Source organism: Ictidomys tridecemlineatus, chromosome 2 (assembly GCF_052094955.1).
Source record: "Ictidomys tridecemlineatus isolate mIctTri1 chromosome 2, mIctTri1.hap1, whole genome shotgun sequence".
NCBI classification, from domain to species: Eukaryota; Metazoa; Chordata; class Mammalia; order Rodentia; family Sciuridae; genus Ictidomys; species Ictidomys tridecemlineatus.
The window spans coordinates 15,511,158-15,529,822 of record NC_135478.1 but is presented as its reverse complement, the minus strand read 5'-3'; the positions used below and the strand labels follow the sequence as shown (position 1 = coordinate 15,529,822).

At 57.7% G+C, this 18,665-nt stretch overlaps 2 protein-coding genes across 8 annotated transcripts; both read right to left on the bottom strand.

The window, feature by feature from the left end:
- Positions 1-1,419: 1,419 nt before the first annotated feature.
- On the bottom strand, positions 1,420-9,905 carry Cilp2 (cartilage intermediate layer protein 2). 2 transcript variants are annotated; one of them, XM_005332948.5, is made up of 8 exons: positions 9,230-9,905; positions 8,160-8,258; positions 7,498-7,770; positions 6,762-6,917; positions 5,466-5,744; positions 5,119-5,227; positions 4,648-4,805; positions 1,420-4,368 (listed from the first exon to the last, which is right to left on the bottom strand). In XM_005332948.5, exons 1-8 carry the CDS (start codon positions 9,291-9,293, stop codon positions 2,048-2,050), a joined length of 3,459 nt encoding a protein of 1,152 aa, XP_005333005.2. In that variant the 5' UTR covers positions 9,294-9,905; the 3' UTR covers positions 1,420-2,047. The 2 variants fall into 2 exon arrangements, with proteins under 2 accessions (XP_005333005.2, XP_040146160.2); XM_040290226.2 differs by lacking the exon at positions 9,230-9,905 and having other exon boundaries at positions 8,160-9,185.
- A 15-nt stretch (positions 9,906-9,920) lies between these two features.
- Positions 9,921-18,651, bottom strand: Yjefn3 (YjeF N-terminal domain containing 3). 6 transcript variants are annotated; one of them, XM_078037924.1, is made up of 7 exons: positions 17,323-17,969; positions 17,029-17,141; positions 14,122-14,230; positions 12,235-12,345; positions 11,930-12,043; positions 11,700-11,850; positions 9,921-10,180 (listed from the first exon to the last, which is right to left on the bottom strand). In XM_078037924.1, the coding sequence occupies exons 2-7, from the start codon at positions 17,040-17,042 to the stop codon at positions 9,975-9,977; spliced, it is 705 nt and encodes a 234-aa protein (XP_077894050.1). In that variant the 5' UTR covers positions 17,043-17,141; positions 17,323-17,969; the 3' UTR covers positions 9,921-9,974. The 6 variants fall into 6 exon arrangements, with proteins under 6 accessions (XP_077894050.1, XP_077894051.1, XP_077894049.1 ...); XM_078037925.1 differs by having other exon boundaries at positions 17,029-17,137; XM_078037923.1 differs by having other exon boundaries at positions 17,029-17,683; positions 17,778-17,969.
- Positions 18,652-18,665: the final 14 nt, after the last annotated feature.

The window sequence follows — 18,665 nt, the reverse complement described above, 5'->3', positions numbered from 1 at the left end:
AACCCCCCCCCCCATGCCCGCCACTCCCCATGACCCCGCCAGGCCGCTCTGAGCAGGGAGTCTGGATTGCCTTGGGCAGGGACCTGCCCCTTGAGACATCCCGGTCAGCTGGGGGTGCGGATGTAGTAAATTCCGGATAAACACACATGTCCCTTGCCTCTGGCTTCCATGCGCTCCCAAGCAACTTTCCATCACAGTCCACCCTGGCCACAGTTGGAGTCCTGGGGCCTGCCTCCCAAACCAGGCTCCAGGGGCGTCCCGGACTGCGGCTGGTACACTTGGGCCTGTTAGCATCTCCTAGTCCCTCCAGGCCCCAGATCCACCCTTGGGACACAGGAAGGTGTTCCAAGGAGAAGTGGCCTAAGCAAACCAGTGAGGGCTGAAGAGCTTTGGAGTTACCAGGGGCTGAGCCAGGAGCCTGGTGTGGGGTGGGAAGCGGGGGCATCTGGGGTGTGGTCACGTGGAGAGGAGCCAAGAGAGCGGCCCCCAGGGGTGTGTCAGGGACTGAATGTGTGAGCCCCTCTCTCCCTTTCTCCTCAAGACTGGGATCTCTAAGGGACCCCAGGGTTGGCACAGAGATGACATGGCTGCGGCTGCATAAGCAGATCACGGAAGTGGGTGACCAGGTGTTCAGAGGCTCTAGCAGGCCCTAGGCTCCCCTCCCTGCCAGGACCCTGGGGATGGTCAGCCAGGCCCAAGCCCCCTCCCAGACTCCTGCAGGCTCCTCCAGCCATGCCACATTGATATCTCCAGGCCGGAGCAGCCCCTGGGGTACACGTAGAGGGGTTGAGCCTGCTGGGTCATGCAGAGAGCCACCACTCCTGCTGGGACTCATGCCAGCACCTGAGGGCCTCAGCTTCTCCATGAAATTGGGGATGTGATCAGAACAGTGCCTGCTCCTCGGGTCACCATGGGATTGCCTGGTCACACACACATGGAATGTGAGCAGTCATGAGTCTGCAACTCCAGCCTGAGGGTCCTGCCCAGGTCAGAGAGCCTAGGACCCTGGCCTCGGGCACCTCAGTCACCATGTGGCCATGACATGGCCCGACCTCAGCTGGGTGGGGCTGCTGTGACCCCAGCTAAGGAAGGCCAGGGCGGCCTCTTTTGCTGCCGCCTGTCCTGGGCGCTCCCCCGCCAAGGCCCCTCCCTGCCCACTGCAGCTCCAGGGCTCGGGCCAGGCACAGCTGGCTGAGGAGGCCAGGCCAGGGCGGCAGCTGCTACCGTGCTCAGCGGTCAGGGCCTCACAGGCTCTGATGGCTCCAGAGTGACTCCGCACACACGTGTCACAGACACATCTGCTGGGGCACACGTGCCTGTTCCAGGTATGCCCCAGCCACATGGAGGCCTCTGACATGTCCTGTCTGAACTGGTAGCCCCAACCTCTGTCCTTCAGTCCCCAGAGCTTGACATCATGAGTTGGAAATAAAGCATTTTTAATTGAGCACCTGCCCCAACCCCACCAAAGGGATTTCCAAGCACCAAACATGAGAATTGTTAATCTGCCCCCATCCCCAGAGCTTCCCCTGGAAAGAGGCCACAAGAAGCCCCTCCCTCACTTTCATTGGGTCCAGCCTGGATCCCCCACTCACATCCACAACAAGCCCCCTGGGCTTTATTTCAATAAATAATCCCAGAATAAAGCTTGGGGTGGGGGACCTTATAAAGCTCAGCAACAGGCAGAGAGGGCTTCTCGCCAAAGGGCAGACTATCTGAAATCAAGGTCAACATACACGTGAAAGTCAGAAACCGCTTTTGAGCAGGGAACAGTTTCCGCAGGCCTCAGTCTGGTGACTGGCTCTCGGGAGGCTGGCTCCAACCCCTGTCAGAGCAAGCTTCACCTCAGGTCACACCTCGAAAACTGCCCACCTGCCTCACACTTCCACCTTTGGACACGCCTAGTTTTTTTTCTTAACTCTAAATTCTGGTGGGGAGGGGAATGAGACCCCAAAAACCTGGAAAGGGGGCCTCTGGGGAAGAAGTGGGGTGAGAAGTCCCAGAACAAGGAGTCCAAAGCAAGGCAGGGGAGTGAGGTCGTGGGCCCAGGTCACTGGCCCCTTTGGGTGCTGAAGGAACTGGTAGCCCCGCTCTGTGGCCTGGCTGCCTGACCCATCTCCCTGCGGATGTCACCAAGCGCTGACGCTGGGGACTCCAGCAGCCTCTGGAAAAGGTTGGGCCGGGCTGGTGGTTCCCTGCACTGGAAGGTGATCGCTGTGCCGGCATCAGCCTTCATCTCCCTGGAAAAGCCATCAGAGGAGCCATCGAAGCAGCGGCCAATGGCGATCTCCTTAGCCAGCCTTGGGCTCTGGTCAGTGACGGTGTAGATGCCATAGTTGTGACCAAGAGGGTCCAGGGGGGCTAGCATGGCAAAGGCAGCCTGGTCCTCGGAGGGCACGGGTGGGGGGTGCCGGGCCAGGTAATCCTGCAGAAGCCCATTAACCTCCACCCGGCGGCAGCTGCCCTGGGGCGTGACAGTGACCAGCGTCCTGTCCACCTGACGCTGGTCAAACAGCATCCCACTGCACTTGAACTCCACGCAGGCCGCAGAGATGCCGGGTCGCTCAGGGTCGCGGACACTGCGGGCATCTCGCAGCCCGTAGAGCTGGCCCTGGGTGTGCGGGTGGCTCCCCCCTGCGTTGTGGGCGCGGACCATGTACTCCTGCGGGCCTTGGATCTTCACCTTGAGGAAGCAGGCCCGGAATTCCTGTGGATTAGGCCACCAGGACAGGAGATCGCCGGTCCAGGAGGCTGGCGTGCCTTCCCGGAAGGGGACCACATTGTACTCGTACTTGTCGGCCTCCACTCGCGAGAAACGAAAGTGACTGGCGTTCACCGGAGCCTCCTGGCACTCCCGCAGGCTGCGCCACGGGTACACGGGGCCGTTGGCCTCGGAGGGGACGCCGGGTCTGGGTTTTGCGAGGTTGATGTGGAAGCCGTTGCGTTTGAGCGCCGGGTCGTCGTGGTCGGTGCGGCGGTAACCCAGCCTGTCCAGGTAGGGCTGCGTGACGCCCACTGCCGCCGCGCGCGGGCGAGGCCGGGAAGGCGCCGGCTCCAGCTCCTCGCCCCCCAGGGTGGCCGTGATGAAGGCCGTGTAAGCGTCGGGGCTGTCGGCGTCGCAGAAGGCGGGGAGACAGGCGCCATTGGGGCCGGTGACCACGCTGTCGAAGCGACCCCACGCGCGGGGGTTGGCGGAGAAGCCCGGGGCGGGCTCCAGGTTCACCAGCGTGACCACCACGCCCTCCACCTGCTCGCTGGGGGTGAACTTGTCGTTGACGTAGGCGCGCACCTTCACGAAGCAGCGGCGGCGCTCGGGCACGTCCAGGTTGAACAGGCGCCGCTCGCGGATCTCAGTGTTGCCCACCAGGAAGACGCGCTCCTCCCGGCGGACCCGGGCGGCCGAGGAGCCCTCGCGTTTGAAGCCGCTCTCCTCCTCCCACAAGCCGTTCTCGGGGTTCAGGGACCACAGCTTGAGGGCCTCCGTGTGGCCGGCCATGTGGATCTGGTCTGCGGCCACACGCACCGCCACAGGCCCAGTGTGCAGCTGCTCCGTGGAGCCCGGCGCGCGGAGGTCCACGGAGAACATGCCGTAGGTGCGCAGCGGGGCCAGCTCACCATCACTGTCCACGAAGCGCAGATCACTGGGGGCTGCAGCCGCCGAGGTGAGATCTCTGGGGTCCACGAACGTTACCCGGGCCTCCACAGTCCCAGTGTACGGTTTGCCGTCTGCGTGGCGGAAGGATCCAGGCGGCAGGACCAGCTCCCCCAAGGGCGCCTCTTCCATATCCCCGAGCGGGATCGTGTTGCTCTGGCTGGCGTCTAAGATGACTGGGGCTTTCTTCCGCATGGCCTTGACCTCGTGATACACGCCAGCACCTCGAGGGTCAAAAGGCAAGACCCGGACAGTATCCATGAACTCACCACTGGGGTCCACGAAAGTCACCACCAGCCGTTCGGTGGAGGGCGGCACTTCGATTGTGAAGTCGCCCTGGTAGGAGGTGAAGCCGATGGATTCCTGGCCCAGCAGGATCCTAGCGAAGCGCAGGGGCTTCCCGGAGTCTGCGGTTACCACCCGGCCCCGGACCAGTCCCCGAGGAGGCAGACACTTCTGGCAGCCACACTCGGCCACCACCTTCACTGGGAGGACGTAGCTGGAGCAGTGTATCTCTCTGCTCTCTAGGCGGCGCACCGAGCAGCAGCGGGAGCCAGGGTCCCCACACCGGGGACTTGAGCCTGCAGAGCTGGGGCAGCGGGTGTCCGGACAGAGGCCGACATCCAGGTACGCAGGGCCGCTGCCTGGCTGGCTACAGTCATCCGGGAGCTTGATGAGGTGTTCTCGGGGTCGGGGATCGCAGGCTGGCTGGCCTGGAGCTGGGAACCCGAAATCGGCCAGGTCAAGGCAAGAGGCTACATCTGGAGTAAAGGGCTCAGTCCAGGAGTGGGACACAAGCCTAAGGTGAGGACTGCGATTTGAGGGTCAGCCTGAGACCAGGATTAACCCAAGGTTGGTGTTTAGTTGGGGGCCAGGGTAGGACTCAATAAAGTCAGAGATCATTTGGATTTGGGGTTTCATTTGGAGTTGAGGCTTAGCTAGAGTAGGGGCTTGGTTCACTGGCTGGGCTTGCTCCCACCTAGGTCCAGGATGCTCACCAAGCACGATGAGCTGGGCAGCGCCAGAGCGCACAGCTCCGGCCTCATTCCACGCCTTGCAATGGTAGATACCAGCCTGGTCTGGGCGCAGCCCTCGAAGCTCCAAGTGGGCCCCATACCCATGTTCTCGCCTGTCCAGCAGGGTCCCATTGTGAAACCTGGGTGGTAGGTAGACAACACCATGGGGACACTTGGGGTGAGGTGAAACTGTCCCCAGGAAGCAGGTCAGGGAGCTGCAGAGGGGTTGCCCCAGGGTCAGCCTCCTTGCTGGGGAGACGGGTTTGCTCAATTTCCATGGTAGCCTCTCTGCCATCTATTTGCTTCCTGGGCAAAGCTTCCTCAACTCTCCAGATGGGAAACCGAGGCCAGCATCCACTTCTAGAATGTCTTTGAGGTACCACATAATCATGGGAAATCCCATCCAACCCCAGAGCAGGACTAGAGCTACCTGAGCTTGGGCCAGAGACTCACCACAAGTATTTCTTGGGCATAGGGGTTCCTGAGGCTTTGCAGCAAAAGGTTACATTCTGGCCAGCCTCTCGCACTCTGGACTCAGGGTGCTTCACCAGGTAGGGCTTTCCTGGGGGCAAATGTGGCAAAGATCAGGACCCTGACCCACCACAGCTTTTCCCAGGGACCCTTCCCAAGAACAAAGCCCCCATACATTCCCTTCTCCCAGAGACTGACCTGCTTATACCTTCCCCAACAACTGTGTCACATCTTAATTCTTTTCCCCTGACTTCAAGTGCTCAGTGTGACCTAGAATAACCTTCCCAGTCCCTCAGTCCCCTAATGCTCTCTGTTGTGAAGGTACTTACGTAACTTATCAAGGACAATGGTGACCACAGCAGAGTTGGTGCCATTGGCCTGGACCCGAGCCACACCTACAGAGAAGCCGTCCATCTGGGCACTGACGTTGGCCTGGTTACTGGCACAGAATCCAGGCACCTGGAAGGTTCCTTGGGCATCACTGGTGGCTATAGTGCCAGGTCGGGCTCTCAGGAACACCCTGGCTCCTGACAGTGGTCGCCCAGATGGTGTAACCACCAAGCCCAGAAGGATGTGGTCAGGGCACCTGCAGAAGTCAGGGCTGCATCCTGGGGGGACACAAGGAGACAGCAGGGGCAGAGGCTTCCACACTCCCTCCTGTGGTCTGGGGCTCTCCACTCAGTCACTCTATAGCCACACCTGGAGATTCCCCTGCCCCATGTTACACCCATCAGAGGTCACCATGGCTTGGCTTAAATTAGCCCCTAGTGTGAGGGGGAGATGGAACTGAGCCCACAGGGCTAGGTCAGGGAGAAGGAATTGGGATCTAGAGAGATTGGAAAGATGCCCTGGAGGAGGGGACAGAAAAGTTGACTCTCAAGGGCAGGAGAGGCCCCTTCCAGCAGGAGAAAACATATCTAAGCAGGGGCTGTCTTGGGGAGACAACATCTCTCCCCTTCCAAACGTACGGCTGCTCCATAAAATGGAAAATTCCACTGGAAACTTCAGGGCAGAGGCTCTGAAAGGGCAGAGCCAGGCAGGGTGGGGTGGGGACCCCACCATTGGCCACTGTGTGCCCCCATCCTGCGGCAGGCTTCTCCAGAGCAGTCCAGACAGTGTTTGTGGAGCCCAGGACCAAGCGGAATTTCCAGTCGCCTCCTGGCTGGCCCGGTGTCTGGCCCTGGGAGGGCCTAGGCACCGTGTCTGCCAGGGTGTGAGCGCGTGTCTGCGTGGGCATGGGGGACGGGTGGAGGCTGCATATGCCACTCAGGAGTACCCCAAGTACAAGAAGCAACATTGGTCTGCCCATGGGTTTATCTGTACACTAGGCCATGCACACAGGGAAAGTGACCCCTTAGCTCTGCCTGTGTCTGCTTGAGACAAGCCCTGTGGCAGGCACCAGTGCTCCCTGGGCCCTGGAAGAAGCTTCCACCTAGCCTATGTTGGGGCCCTTGGTGCATGGTCGCTGCATCCCGGCTTCCTCCTCCTAAACCCTTCTCTCTAGTCCTTCAACTAGTTCCCCACCAAGCACGTCCCTCAACAGGCTCCGTCCCAACCTCTTTCCCTGACCCCGACCCTAACCGGACCCCCACAAAAAGACCAGTACTCCATCCCCGCCTTCCTACCTAGGCACGAAGGCCGCACACATTTTTGGGCCTCCACGGAACGCCCTGGACACGCATCCTCAGCCGGGCCTGCGCAGCTGCGGTGGCGCAAGCGACGGCCCGGCCCACAGCTCCTAGAGCAGGGACCCCACGGACCCCACGTGCCCCAGGCGACCTCTGTGGAGAGCAAAGAGGAAAGTCAGACAGCTGTCCTTCCCAGGAACCACGCCTCGCCTGGCGACAATGTGGGGGCAAAGGCCATCACCACTACACACCCACCCACACCATGTGCATTCTAGGGTGGGCTCTCCTGCCTACGGTCCCCATCAGTGCTGGTCTGGCACGCCCTTTGAGGGTGCAGTTCAGGTACCCCTATCTCCCTTTCGGATAAAGACTCTGAGTTTAGCCCCACTCTTTCCTGTTCCTGAATACCTTTGGGGCTCAAGACACCTACAGAGCATGACAATTACAAATCAGCAAATGAGGGAAGGAAATGTGTTTCTCATGGTCAGGACAGGGGGATGACCTGCGGTGCTTCCTGCCTGGGAACAACTGCTCCTGGCCCCTCCCCTCACTGGTCCCGCCTGGCCCTGCCCCCTCCTGGCCGTAGGGGTGCTCCTGGCCAGGGTGCTGCGACCTTCCTTGCTGTCTAGGCGCGTCCACACAGCCCCTTCCTCAGCACATACTGGCCCCACCCACCTACGGTTGCCAGCTCCACCTACTCCAGGCCCCGCCCCACCCTGGGCCCCGCGCTCACCGAGCGGGCAGCGGAAGCGCACGTGGTAGTTGGAACAGCGGCGGCCGCGCGGCTGCTCGCGGTTGAGGCACCAGAAGCCGCGCGTGGGATTCAAGTGCACGCGCTCGCCGACCGCGGACGGCAGGGCCCAGTCGGTGGTGCGAGCCTCCAGCGCCAGCGGCCTCTGGCACACACGGGCAGGTCCGTAGTAGAAGCGAATGGCCGCCAAGCTCTCGAAGTCGCCGTCTCCTCCAGGATGGTCCACGTTGAACCAGGACGTCCACTCGCTTGCCTCTGCGAGCACCGCACGCTCTGAGATCCGGGTCGCAGCCTGTCGGCCCCCGTCAGTCGTGCAAGGGCCTGACCTGCTGCTGGGCTCCCTTCACCCATTCTCCAGCCCGCCCAGATTCAGGACCTTGTAAAGGACGCTTGACCTCCACTTGCCCAGCCCCAATGCTTGAGCTGGCCCATCTGGGCACACTGAGATCTTGCTGGGTTTGACCAGTCTCTTACTTAGACAATGTGGGGGCAAAGGGACATCACTTCCAGGACCTGCTATGTCTAGGCACCAGAATGGTTCTGGAGCCTTCACTTAATTTGTTGTCCCCTCCTTTCATGACTCCACTAGCCCGAGTTCATGTAAGTCCGCAGCAGAGAGGGGACTCCAAACCGAGCTGACTCACCTTCCCAGTCCTCCAGGGCTGGTGAGGGCTGGCCAGGGTGCAGCGACCTTCCTTGCAGACCCCATGCAATTCCTGTGGGCTCCTCCACGGGAGTGGCATCTGGAAGAGTTGGGGAAAGGAAGGACAGTGATGGGGACCACTGTGACCCCCTCCCCTTGTGCAAGAGGAAGGCGGTGATCATTCTCATTTTACACAGTAGGAAACTGAGGCTCCTGATAGGCCAGAAGCCAACCCTAGCCCTGTGGACTACAGCACACCCTCCTCCAAGAACCTTTCCATTACCAGCCCCAGACTCCTGCAGCGCTGTCCCTTTCTCTGGCCCAGCTTCAACTCCGTATGAGCTGGGGAGTCTGTCCCACTCTGCTCCCCCAGGCTCCGATCACCCCTTGAGTGTGCTAAGCAGCCACAAGTTTAGTCAAGTTCATTCGACTGTGACTCTATTCTCTTGTATGTATTCATTTTTTCATCAGATAGATTAAAAGTTCCTCTCTCCGTCTACCCTTTCCATCCTTTTACTTGGGGCCCAATCTGTCCTTGGAATCCACCTTGTCTTCTCTGATCTTAAGAACGTAACTCAGTCAGGGTGACAGCCTAAGACAAGTCCCTTCCTCCTTGGAGCCTCAGTCTCCTCTGAGAAATGGGTCCATCACCAGCCCCCATGGCAGGACATTCCAGAGATGGGGATTGTTTCTTTGGGTGGTGCGGGTGTGTGCAAGGGAGGGAATGTTTCTGACCCTTTGGTCTAGGAAGGGAGACCTGGCGATTCAGGGTCCAAAAGCTGGGGCTGGGTGGGTCAGGTACCCCACCCGTCTCTGGAAACCAAAGAAACCTAAGGTTCACATCCACACTCCTGGCACGTCCATTGTGCCTTCCAGGAGGGCAGGGAATAAGAGATCCTGTCCCCACCCCGGATGGACCAGAGCTCCGTTTCCCCATCGCCCCCACTCCAAGGCTGGCGAAGGGGGCTTCAACCCTGGGGAGGCACGTAGGTGCCTGGTTCTTTTTCCTAATGTAGCTCACGCAAACCTGGCTGTCAAGCCTCCGGGAGCCTAGGGCTGGGGGCATCTCACCTCGGGCACCCGCCAGGTGCGCTACGGCGACACAGAGACAGAGCAGTGGTAGCAGTGACGCCATCTCCAGGTCCGAGCCTCCGAGGGAGGGTCGGGACTCCGCAGTGAGCTCGGATCGGACTCAAGCGGGTCTGGCGGCCGCTAGGATTCAACATAGGGGCGGGACACAACGCAAGCCCCGCCCCTTGCAGACCGCGCTGAATGCAGGCCAGGCCACGCCCCCGGCCCTGTGTGACTGCGGCTCAAGTAACCACTTCTGTGTCTTCCCACCACTTTGCCTTCTCCCTCAGGCCAGCGTGTATTTGTTTCCTCGTCGCTGGCTGGACCTCCTTCCCACCCTTTATCCTCCAAGTTGGGTCCCAAGCTGCCTGCGCCAACCAGCACTTGGAATCGAACCTGAAGCTCCCCGGACCTACGTGCTTTAGGCGGCTGGAAGTCCTCCACCACGTCTAACTTCGATCCTATCGGGTTTCAGGCTACTCTGAGCGTCTGGGAGTCCTAACCCTGAACCCACTCTCCATTCTTCGGGTTGGAGCTTTTTGGGGAAGGTGGCGGGAAGTTCCACACTACAGCTCCCCTCCAGATCTCCCGCCGTTGGGCCTCCCCACGGGACAGGTGGGAAGACCCTCCTCGATCTGACCCCCCCTACCCTTGCGGCGACCGGGTGCACAGAGGAGGCGGAGCGAGGTGGTGGTGGGAGATCTGTTTATTGGTGCAGGCCCAGAGGCGCGGGCGCGGTGGCCGGTCAGAGGGCCGCGACGCAGTCGGTGCCTGTGTATCCCGGCAGGCGCAGGGCGAACTTGCGGCGCACGTCGTCGGGCACGAACCGGCCGGCCACGAAGTGGTGGCGCCCTGAGAAGCGGCCGGCGCAGCGCTTGGGCGCTGCGAGCGACACCAGCACGTCTGGCCGCAGCCCGTCTTCAGCGTCGCCGCCGGTCTCCGCGTCCCAGCCTAAGGGAGGAGTGGGGGAGCAGGGAGGATCCGGAGCTGGAAGGGTCGTCCGCCCTCAGACTAGAATCCTGTCCTTGTCTCCCGTCCCCCGCCACCGAGCCTCTGCCCTCAGGCCGCAGTCTTGCTCCCCCCACACCTGCTTCCTCTGCAGACCCAGCTCCTCTCTCTGACTCGTGGGTCTTGGTCAACCTGCCCACCCATAGAACCGGGCCTCCACCCTCAGACCAGTCTCTCTCCTTGAGGTGTTTCCTGCCCCCCTCGGACCAGAGCCTTTGCCCTTACACTTTTTTGGTCCTGCTGCCATTCTACTATTCCTCCACCCTCCTCCACCCACCCTCTGCCTTCAGACTGCATCATTTCCACCTGCCGTCCTTTCCCAATTATCGCCGGCCTCTGCCTTGGGACCTGGTTGGTACCTATCTGCATACCTGCCTCCCCACAATCCTGAGCCTCTGGACTACAGCCTCTTCCCACCCAGACCTCCAGCCAGACACCAGTGTGGGTTTCCACCCTCAGGCAAGCTTCCCCCATCAGACCTTTCTCCTTGCCCAGTTTCTTGTCTCCAGCAGAACACACCCATCTCCCCACCAGACTTGAACATTCATCCTTCCCACTCCAACTACAACACTCCTCCCCTGACCTAAGATCTCTGCCTTTGCCCTCACACTAGATCCTGTTATTTGACTTGGCAAGGCTACCGCCTCTGTCTTTTTTTCTTCTGTGCTGGGGATTGAATGCAGGGCTTTGCTCTGTGGGGCAAACGCTCTATTACTGAGAGACATGCCTAACCCAGCCACCGTCTTGTCGAATGAGCATCCACCTTCAGTCTAGAGGCCTTGCCTTCTCTCTTGCCTCTGACCTGAATCCGGGACCACTAACTAGAAGTCCCTGGTTCCTCCCTCTGACTATAATGCTTCCTTCTCTGACCCTAGCCTCCACCGGCAGACTAAAGGCCCCTAACATCACTTTGACCTATCAGAGCCAATCTCTCTGTCCTAGGCTACCTGTTCAAACAGGAGCCTGCAGCCCAGATGGCCCCCTTCCTCCCTCAGCCCCCCTCCTCTGTGCACTGGGCTGGGATGGCTCTGGAATCCTGAAAGCCAGAGGACATCCCCCAGAGTCCAGCCACCCCCATGGAGGGTCCTGCAGCCAGCGGCTGTTTATTCCGTCTGCCTGTCGCCTAATGGTTCCAACAGGCGTGGGGCGGCGGCCAGGGCAGGCGTGGCTTTGCTGGGTGAGCTCACGTCTACCCAGGCAACTGGGCCAGGGGTGGGCATCGGGCACATGGGGCTGGGCACTGGGGGAGGAGGGGATCCAAGGTCACCTGGGGTGGCACACTTCATCCTCTCCATCATTGGGATGGGTGTGACCCTTGGCCTCAGCCAGAGAGCACACAGCATCCACTCTGGGGAAACCGAGGCTCAGATTGGGCATGCAAGCTGGGGCCACCAGGAGCCAGAGTACAGGGGCCTCCACCCAAGCTCCCCGGGTCCCACTGTGCCCACTTTGCTCAGCATGCCTGAGGGAATGTCCAGGCTCACGAGGGGGATGGACAGCAGCTTTAGTGTGGCCAGTGCACGGGTGCAGGGGCCCCCGACCTCACTTGGCTCCACACCAGGACCCAGCACAGCGTCCACGACCAGCCCATAGGCGTCATTAATGAGCTGCACCTGGGAAGAGAGGTGAGGTCAGGGGTGGCCCTGGGGCCCCGTCCTCCACCTCTGCCCACACTGGTCACCCAGTGCTGACCTCCGTAGGCAAGTAGGAGAGGAAGGGGATATCCATCTTCTCACACTGTGTGGTGAGGTCCTGGTGCAGCAGGTCCAGCGAGCGTGTGGGGTAGAAGATGGTTGGTTCGTACTCCTGGAGGGGGGACAAGGGGTCAACACTGGGGGTCCTCTCAGGTATCCACATCAGACCTCACCTGGGGCAAGTATGGCATATTCTAAGACTTGCCCCTGTGACCAAGTCCCTTGGGGACTCTTTTCAAGAGAAGGAAGCAATTTCTGCCAGGTGAAGGTGGGGTGAACGCCAAGGCGTTCCTTGCTACTCACAAACACCCGCAGGTGCCGGGCACAGACCAGCCCCACTGCTCCATTCTGCTCCGGGCCACACACCACCAACACTGTCCTCTGCTTCCTGGAGAGAGCAGGCAAAGGGAACACCTGGCAGGGGACACAGCGAAGCAAGACACTCGTGATTCCTCTTTGCACAAGTCGGGAAACTGATGCTGGGAGTAGGGGAGGGTCAGGGCTGGGCCTGAAGGCAACAGGATTCAACAGAAAGAGGAATTCTGCTGGGAAGAGGGCCTCCAGCTCCGCCCAAGGCCTGCGCCCCAGTGCCCAAAGGCAGTGCGGTTTGTTTTTTCCTCGCCCTAGTCACAGACATTCCTCCACCTTTTTCCACCGCAGTGGCTGCCCTTCCCCCAGCCCATGTTTCCAGGGCTAAGCTCCTCCTGGAGGCCCCAGAGTGGGGGAGAAGGGGAGAGGGAGGGGGACTTCTCCAACCCCTGCCTGCCTTGATGATTCTCTCCATCTTTCTCTGTGTATCTCAGACTGTCTCTGTCTCTACCCATCTCTTTCCTTTGAGTCTTTCTGTCTTTCACTTTTGTGTATCTGTCCCTCTGTGCCTGTCTTCCCCTTTCTGTGTTCGTCTCTCTGTATCTCTCAGATCCTGTGTCTTTGACTGACTCTTTCCCTCAGGTGCCCCCATGTCTATCTGTCGGTGTGTGCATCTCTTTTTTTTTTTTTAGTTATAGATGAACACAATTTCCTTATTTATTTATTTTTATGTGGTGCTGAGGATCGAATCCAGTGCCTCATGCATTCGAGGCAAGTGCTCCAACACTGAGCGACAGCCCCAGGCCAGCATCTCTTTTTAACAGTTGCTAAGGGCCCTGATGTACGATTCCCAGCCTTGCTCTGTTTCTCTGTGGCCCTGCCCCTTCTCTCCCAGCCTCAGTTTGGCCTCTATCAAATGCGAGCAACAGCCAGGTGGTGCCACATACCTGTAATCCCAGCTACTGACCGAGGCAGGAGGATGGCAAGTTCAAGGCCAGCCTCAGCAACTTAGTGAGACCCTGTCTCAAAATAAAATAAAAAGGTCTAGGGATGTAGTTTAGTAGTAGAGCACTTGCCTAGCGTGTGAAAGTCCCTGGGTTCCACCCCAGCACTGGAAAAAACAAAAGACAAAAAGAAAGACAGCAAACAATGGCACTGGCCTGAAAGGCACATGGAGTATCTGGGCCTGGCTCCAGGGGCCTATGCAGTCTAAGCTCCGACTGCACAGGAGAGAGTATTCTCCTCCCCGAGGTCTCAGTGTGATCTCGACCCATCATGAAAGTGCTATGACTTCCACCATTCTGGGCTGAGCCCAAGTCTGGAGGGTGAGGACCTCCTTCTGGCTAGGACTAAGGGACTTTGGAAGAATGAAGGACTTCCAGTACAAAAAACGGGACAGTCTGGTCACCAAGCACAAGGCGTTTATTGCACAGGGTGTCCTTTCATGGCTTTCATCCTCATTGATTTCCTTCTCCCTTGGATACTTCACCCAGGATATTTCATTTGGAAAAACACGTAAGTAAAACAACAAAAGTTCCATCAACATAAAGATACTGAGTTTTTAAGAAAAGTATCCAGGGGTTGGAGATGTGGCTCAAGCAGTAGCGTGCTCGCCTGGCATGCGGGTGGCCCAGGTTTGGTCCTCAGCACCACATACAAACAAAGATGTTGTGTCCGGAAAACTAAAAAATAAATATTCTCCCTCCCTCTCTCTCTCTCTCTCTCAAAAAGAAAACAATGTTAGGATGGAGTAGCCTCAAGCAAAGAGGATTCTTTAAGTCTGGACCATCCTGGTCACAGGGTTAATGTGCTAGACTGCTGGATCAGGTTGGGGGTCAGTCAAGGGGTCAGTCAGTCAGGGGACAGTCAGAGATCAAGTACCTTGGTCACAGCCACGGCACTAGCATGCCCGCACAACTCCACTAGCTGCTGCCGCCCAAAGCGATAATCCTCCAGCAGCTCCCGCTCCAGGGCAGCTGCCTCCGCCGTGCTGGGGGTCAGAAAATGGGGAGAGAAGCTCAGAGACACAAAGAAACACAATAGACCCATAGAAACTCAGATGGAGCTAGAAATGTTCCGCAAATGTTAAGGGGTATGTCCCCTATCCTCCAGTAGCTTCTGCAGCTCTGAATTGCAGATCCTCCCTCATCCTCAGTTGCCCCGCGTGAATAGCAACCATTAGGAGGTTGGAGACAATTTTGAGGAGCCCACCCTCTGGTGGTCGAAGGAGTGCATGGCAGCCAATGGTGGTTCTATTGCCGCCAAACCCAGCCAGAGGCCCCAAACAACCCAACTATGCCAGGAGGAACTCAGACAGTGATGGAGAGCGAAGGACTTTGACGGGGGGAGGGGGGGGGGGGGGATGAATTGACTTCAGGCAGTGAGAATCACTGAGCAAGCTCCAAGATGTTGGAGTGGGTGGAGTGGACTGGGGACACCTGAGGAAGGGGGGTTTTGAAGGCTGCTGAGGAATTTGATGGCTCACTCCAGGAGGTGAATGTGGGACATGTGGTTTTATTTTTATTTTTTTTAATATTTTTTCCCTTAGTTGTTGATAGATCTTTTATTTATACGTGGTGCTGAGAATCGAACCCAGTGCCTCACACATGCAAGGCAAATGCGCTACTGCTGAACCACAGTCCTAGCCCAAGGGACAAGTGATTTTATAAGACCCTTTGGTGACCCTCTTCAGGGACAATGATAAAATTTAAGAATATGTGGCCAAAGAGATGGGACCACCTGGCTTGGAGTGAAACTCTGTCACCCACTTTGCTGAGTGACTGCTGGGGTCCATCTCCACTTTTGGCAAACTTGAAGGCAGAGGGACTTTATAATTTATGAGGTCCTGTGCAAAATGAAAACAGGGTGTCCTTGTTTGAAAAATTATTAGGAATGGTAGGTGTTGAAGCTGAGCATTGTGACACATGCCTGTAATTACAGTGACTCAGGAGGCTGAGGCAGGAGGATCAAAAGTTCAAGGCCAGTCTCAGCAATTTAGCATGGCTCTATCTAGAAATAAAAAGGGCTGAGGGAGGGGGCATCTGTTGACCTAGCTGTGTGTGGTGACTCACACTTATAATCCCAGGGGCTTGGGAGGCTGAAGCAGGAGGATTTCGAGTTCAAAGCCAGCCTCAGCAAAAGCAAGATACTAAGCAATTCAGTGAGACCCAGTCTATAAATACAAAATGGGGCTGGGAATGGGGCTCATGGTCAAGTGCCCCTGAGTTCAATCCCCAGTACCTAAATAAATAAAGTGTTGAGTTCTTCTAAGTGTAGAGACCAACCCAGCCCTTGCTTAGGGGTTTCCAAGGAGCACAGGCTTGGTGGCTGGGGAGAAGGAGAGCTGAAATAGATGTTCCTCACTCCAGGATCAGGGGTTAGTCCACAGAGCAGGGACTAAAACCTGATGCCAGCATCCCCCAAGTAAGCCCCCTTCCCTTCCTGCTGGGGATTGGCAATACCCCCCCCCCATTCACCATGGTTGGCAGCATGTGGGAGGGCAGCAAGGATGGCGGGTGGGAAGGGGCTCCCTGGAGGAGGTGTGGAGTATGGTGGGAGGTAATCCACGTAGCAAGAACAGCAAGAGCCAAGGGCCAAGGCTTTGTGGTGGGAACAAGTCTGGCATGCTTGAGAGCAGAAGCAGAGTGAGAACAAAGAAAGGGAGGGAGGGGAAAGGCAGGCAGGGACTCAATGCCTGACTGAGAAATGTGCTTAGGAAGAAGGGTCTGTGAAGATGGGGAGATGAAGGCTCAGGTAAGGGAAGTCTTGTATCTGGGCTGATACTGAGAGAAGTTAAGGGCCCGGGCTGGGGTTGTGGCTCAGTGTTAAGAGTGCTTGCCTAGCTTGTTTGAGGCACTGGGTTCAGTTCTCAGCACCACATATAAATAAATATCCATTGACAACTAAAGAAAAAAAAAATTAAAAAGTTAAGGATCAGCAGGGAAAAGGTACCAGATGAGCAGGTGGTCTAGCTCCCAGGTAAGCACATCCGAGATGGTGTGTTCAATCCAGGTTGAGGACTCTGGCAGGTTGGGAACAAGGCTCATTCTCCCATTTTTTTTTTTTTTTTTTTTTAGTACCAGGAATTGAACCCAGGGGCACTTGACCACTGAGCTACATCTCCAGCCCTTTTTTGTATTTTGAGAAAGGGTCTCACTGAGTTGCTTAGAGCCTCCCTAAGTTGCTGAGGCTGGCTTTAAACTCATGATCCTTCTGCTTCAGCCTCCCAAGCTGCTGGGATTACAGGCGTGTGCCACTGTGCCTGGCTCCCCCATCATCTTGTGACAACTCCAGCTGCTGCCCCAATAGATCAGGGAAGGAAGTAGAGGATGGAGGGAACACCCATTTCTCCTTTCCTTCTGTCCCAAAGTTTGGATTTCTGGCAGACACCTGGGACTTTTCTTCCTACCTGGACTAGAATGTTAATGGGGTAGGAATCTTGGGATGGGGGACAGCAGCAGTTCTGCAAGGTAAGCATGAAATTAAAGCTCAGTGGGAGGGAGGAAGCCAAGCCAGTCATCTGCTAATGAGGGATTCAGAGGGGCTCAGTGTGAGGAATTCTTTTGCTTCCCTAACCTCAGTCCCCAGAGAGGGGCTGCAACCTTCGATTTCCTTGCCAGACCCAGAAGGACTGAAGTTTACTGAATCCAAAGGGAATTGGGCCTGATATTCCCAAAATGCTTCCAGGAAGAGCAAGAAGCCCTCAGGCCAAGGTACCCTACTGGTACCCTAGCTCTCTGGGATTCATCTGCTTCTCTCCACCCTCACACCTCTGCTATTAATACTTACCTGGCCTTCTGCATACAGCAGTCTCATGCCCCCTTGAACTCTTCTTCAGCACCAGCTGCAGGGACTTTGAATGCTTGAACACCAGATCACATCACCTCCACCATAAAACCTGTCTATGGATCTCCAGTGCTCAGAGAATATTCAAATTTCTCATGGTGCCTACAAGCACCGTGTTATGCCTCCAACCTATTGCCTCTATTCTCCCATGTTCCACCCACTCCAAGGAGCCCCATCTCTTCTCAGTTTGAGACCCCCACAGCAGGTGAAGCCACAGCTCCAGCTCCTCCAACTCACTTCTGAATCTGGATATCAGTCAGTCTCTGGACAATATCTGCCCTGAGCAGAGGCACAGGGTGGACAGTGGGCCAAGGGCTGCTGAATCTGGTTCACAGCAAGGTGTAATACTCCACCTGAAGTCCTACATCACAAGGTTCAGAGGACACAGATCTTGACCAGCCCCAGGGCAAATGGCCTATGCATTCAAATTCTCAAAATCTGCACTGGCCTTGGCTCAGGGAGCAAATTCCCTCCCCAGGCCTTGGTTTCCTCCTCTGGACAAGAAAGCCCGGTGGGTGGATCACCAAGATGTGCAAGAACCTGTGAGCTCAAGTCGGTTCTTCCAAGCTGGGGACCGGATCCTGGGACTCCATGGTCCCTGACAGAGGGTCAGAGAAGGAAAGCCCTGGTTAGGTTGGGGTTGGCAGAGTGACTAGAGGTGCTGATGAGTAATTCATGAGGGGAAGGCCTGCCTCGGATGCAGTCTCCCTGGCAACACAGCTTCGGAGGCGTCAGAAGCACAGGCAGGCTCTTTCCAGTCAGATGCGGGATGGGCCTCCGGTCTTCCGGCTGCAACCCTGCCATATCCCTGCGTCCAGTCCCTCATCCCTGCTTTTCTGCGTCTTATCTCCACCGCCTCCATCCCGGCCTCACTCCTGCCTTCAGTACCAGGAACCCCCCATTGTAGCCTTATCCCTTTCTCTGATATCACTGACCTGTTTGGAGCATACTTTTGCCTCAGTTCCACCCATTCTCGCCCCGGCCATGCCCATCGCCATTTCCCTCTCCCTGGCTGACCTGAGGAAACTCCGCTCCTCAGGCGTCTCCGCCGGGTCTGGACCCACCGCACTGCTCATGGCCAAGGTGTGCGGGTGTGCGCAGCGGGTCTCTTGGTCGCCACTGTCTTTTAAGCACATCCCTGGCGGGAGAGTCCACCCCCTCCCTCGCCCCTCCAACACACCGGCCAATCAGGAGGCGCCGCGAAGGCGCTGCGCGTGACTATTGGTCAGAGCAGGCATGACTTAACCCTTCTGTGTCAGAAGGGGAGCCTCTGAGCTGAGCCAGAGGAAGTTCAGGCTGGGATAGTGGCAAGTGAACTAAGTCTGGAGAGGCTGTGGGATCCTGGGCTGGACAAGGGCACTCCCCACCCACCGGTGAGCCCCCGCGAAGATGGGAAGATGACTCAAACCTGACTCGGGGGGCTCACAGACAAGAAGGGCAGGGGCTGCTGACAGGGTTTCAGCGGGTGCAGGAAAGCTTAGCAGAAGACAGGTGGATCTGGGGACATCCCTGGGTACGTTTAGAGGTTATCAAGGGTCACATCTGCAGAATTCCCCATGCTACCCGCCCCCCTTCCCCCC

Coding starts and splice junctions, on each gene's coding strand:
- Cilp2 (XM_040290226.2), bottom strand. CDS start 8,346: ATGAGAATGATCACCGCCTTCCTCTTGCACAAGGGGAGGGGGTCACAG. Junction 6,918..7,497: donor GCGCTTCCGCTGCCCGCTCG/GTGAGCGCGGGG, acceptor TGCTCTCCACAG/AGGTCGCCTGGGGCACGTGG. Junction 5,228..5,465: donor CATTGTCCTTGATAAGTTAC/GTAAGTACCTTC, acceptor ATTTGCCCCCAG/GAAAGCCCTACCTGGTGAAG.
- Yjefn3 (XM_013361812.4), bottom strand. CDS start 18,221: ATGTGCTTAAAAGACAGTGGCGACCAAGAGACCCGCTGCGCACACCCG. Junction 14,231..18,102: donor GAGGAGCGGAGTTTCCTCAG/GTCAGCCAGGGA, acceptor TCTGACCCCCAG/CACGGCGGAGGCAGCTGCCC. Junction 11,851..11,929: donor TCTCCTACTTGCCTACGGAG/GTCAGCACTGGG, acceptor CTCTCTTCCCAG/GTGCAGCTCATTAATGACGC.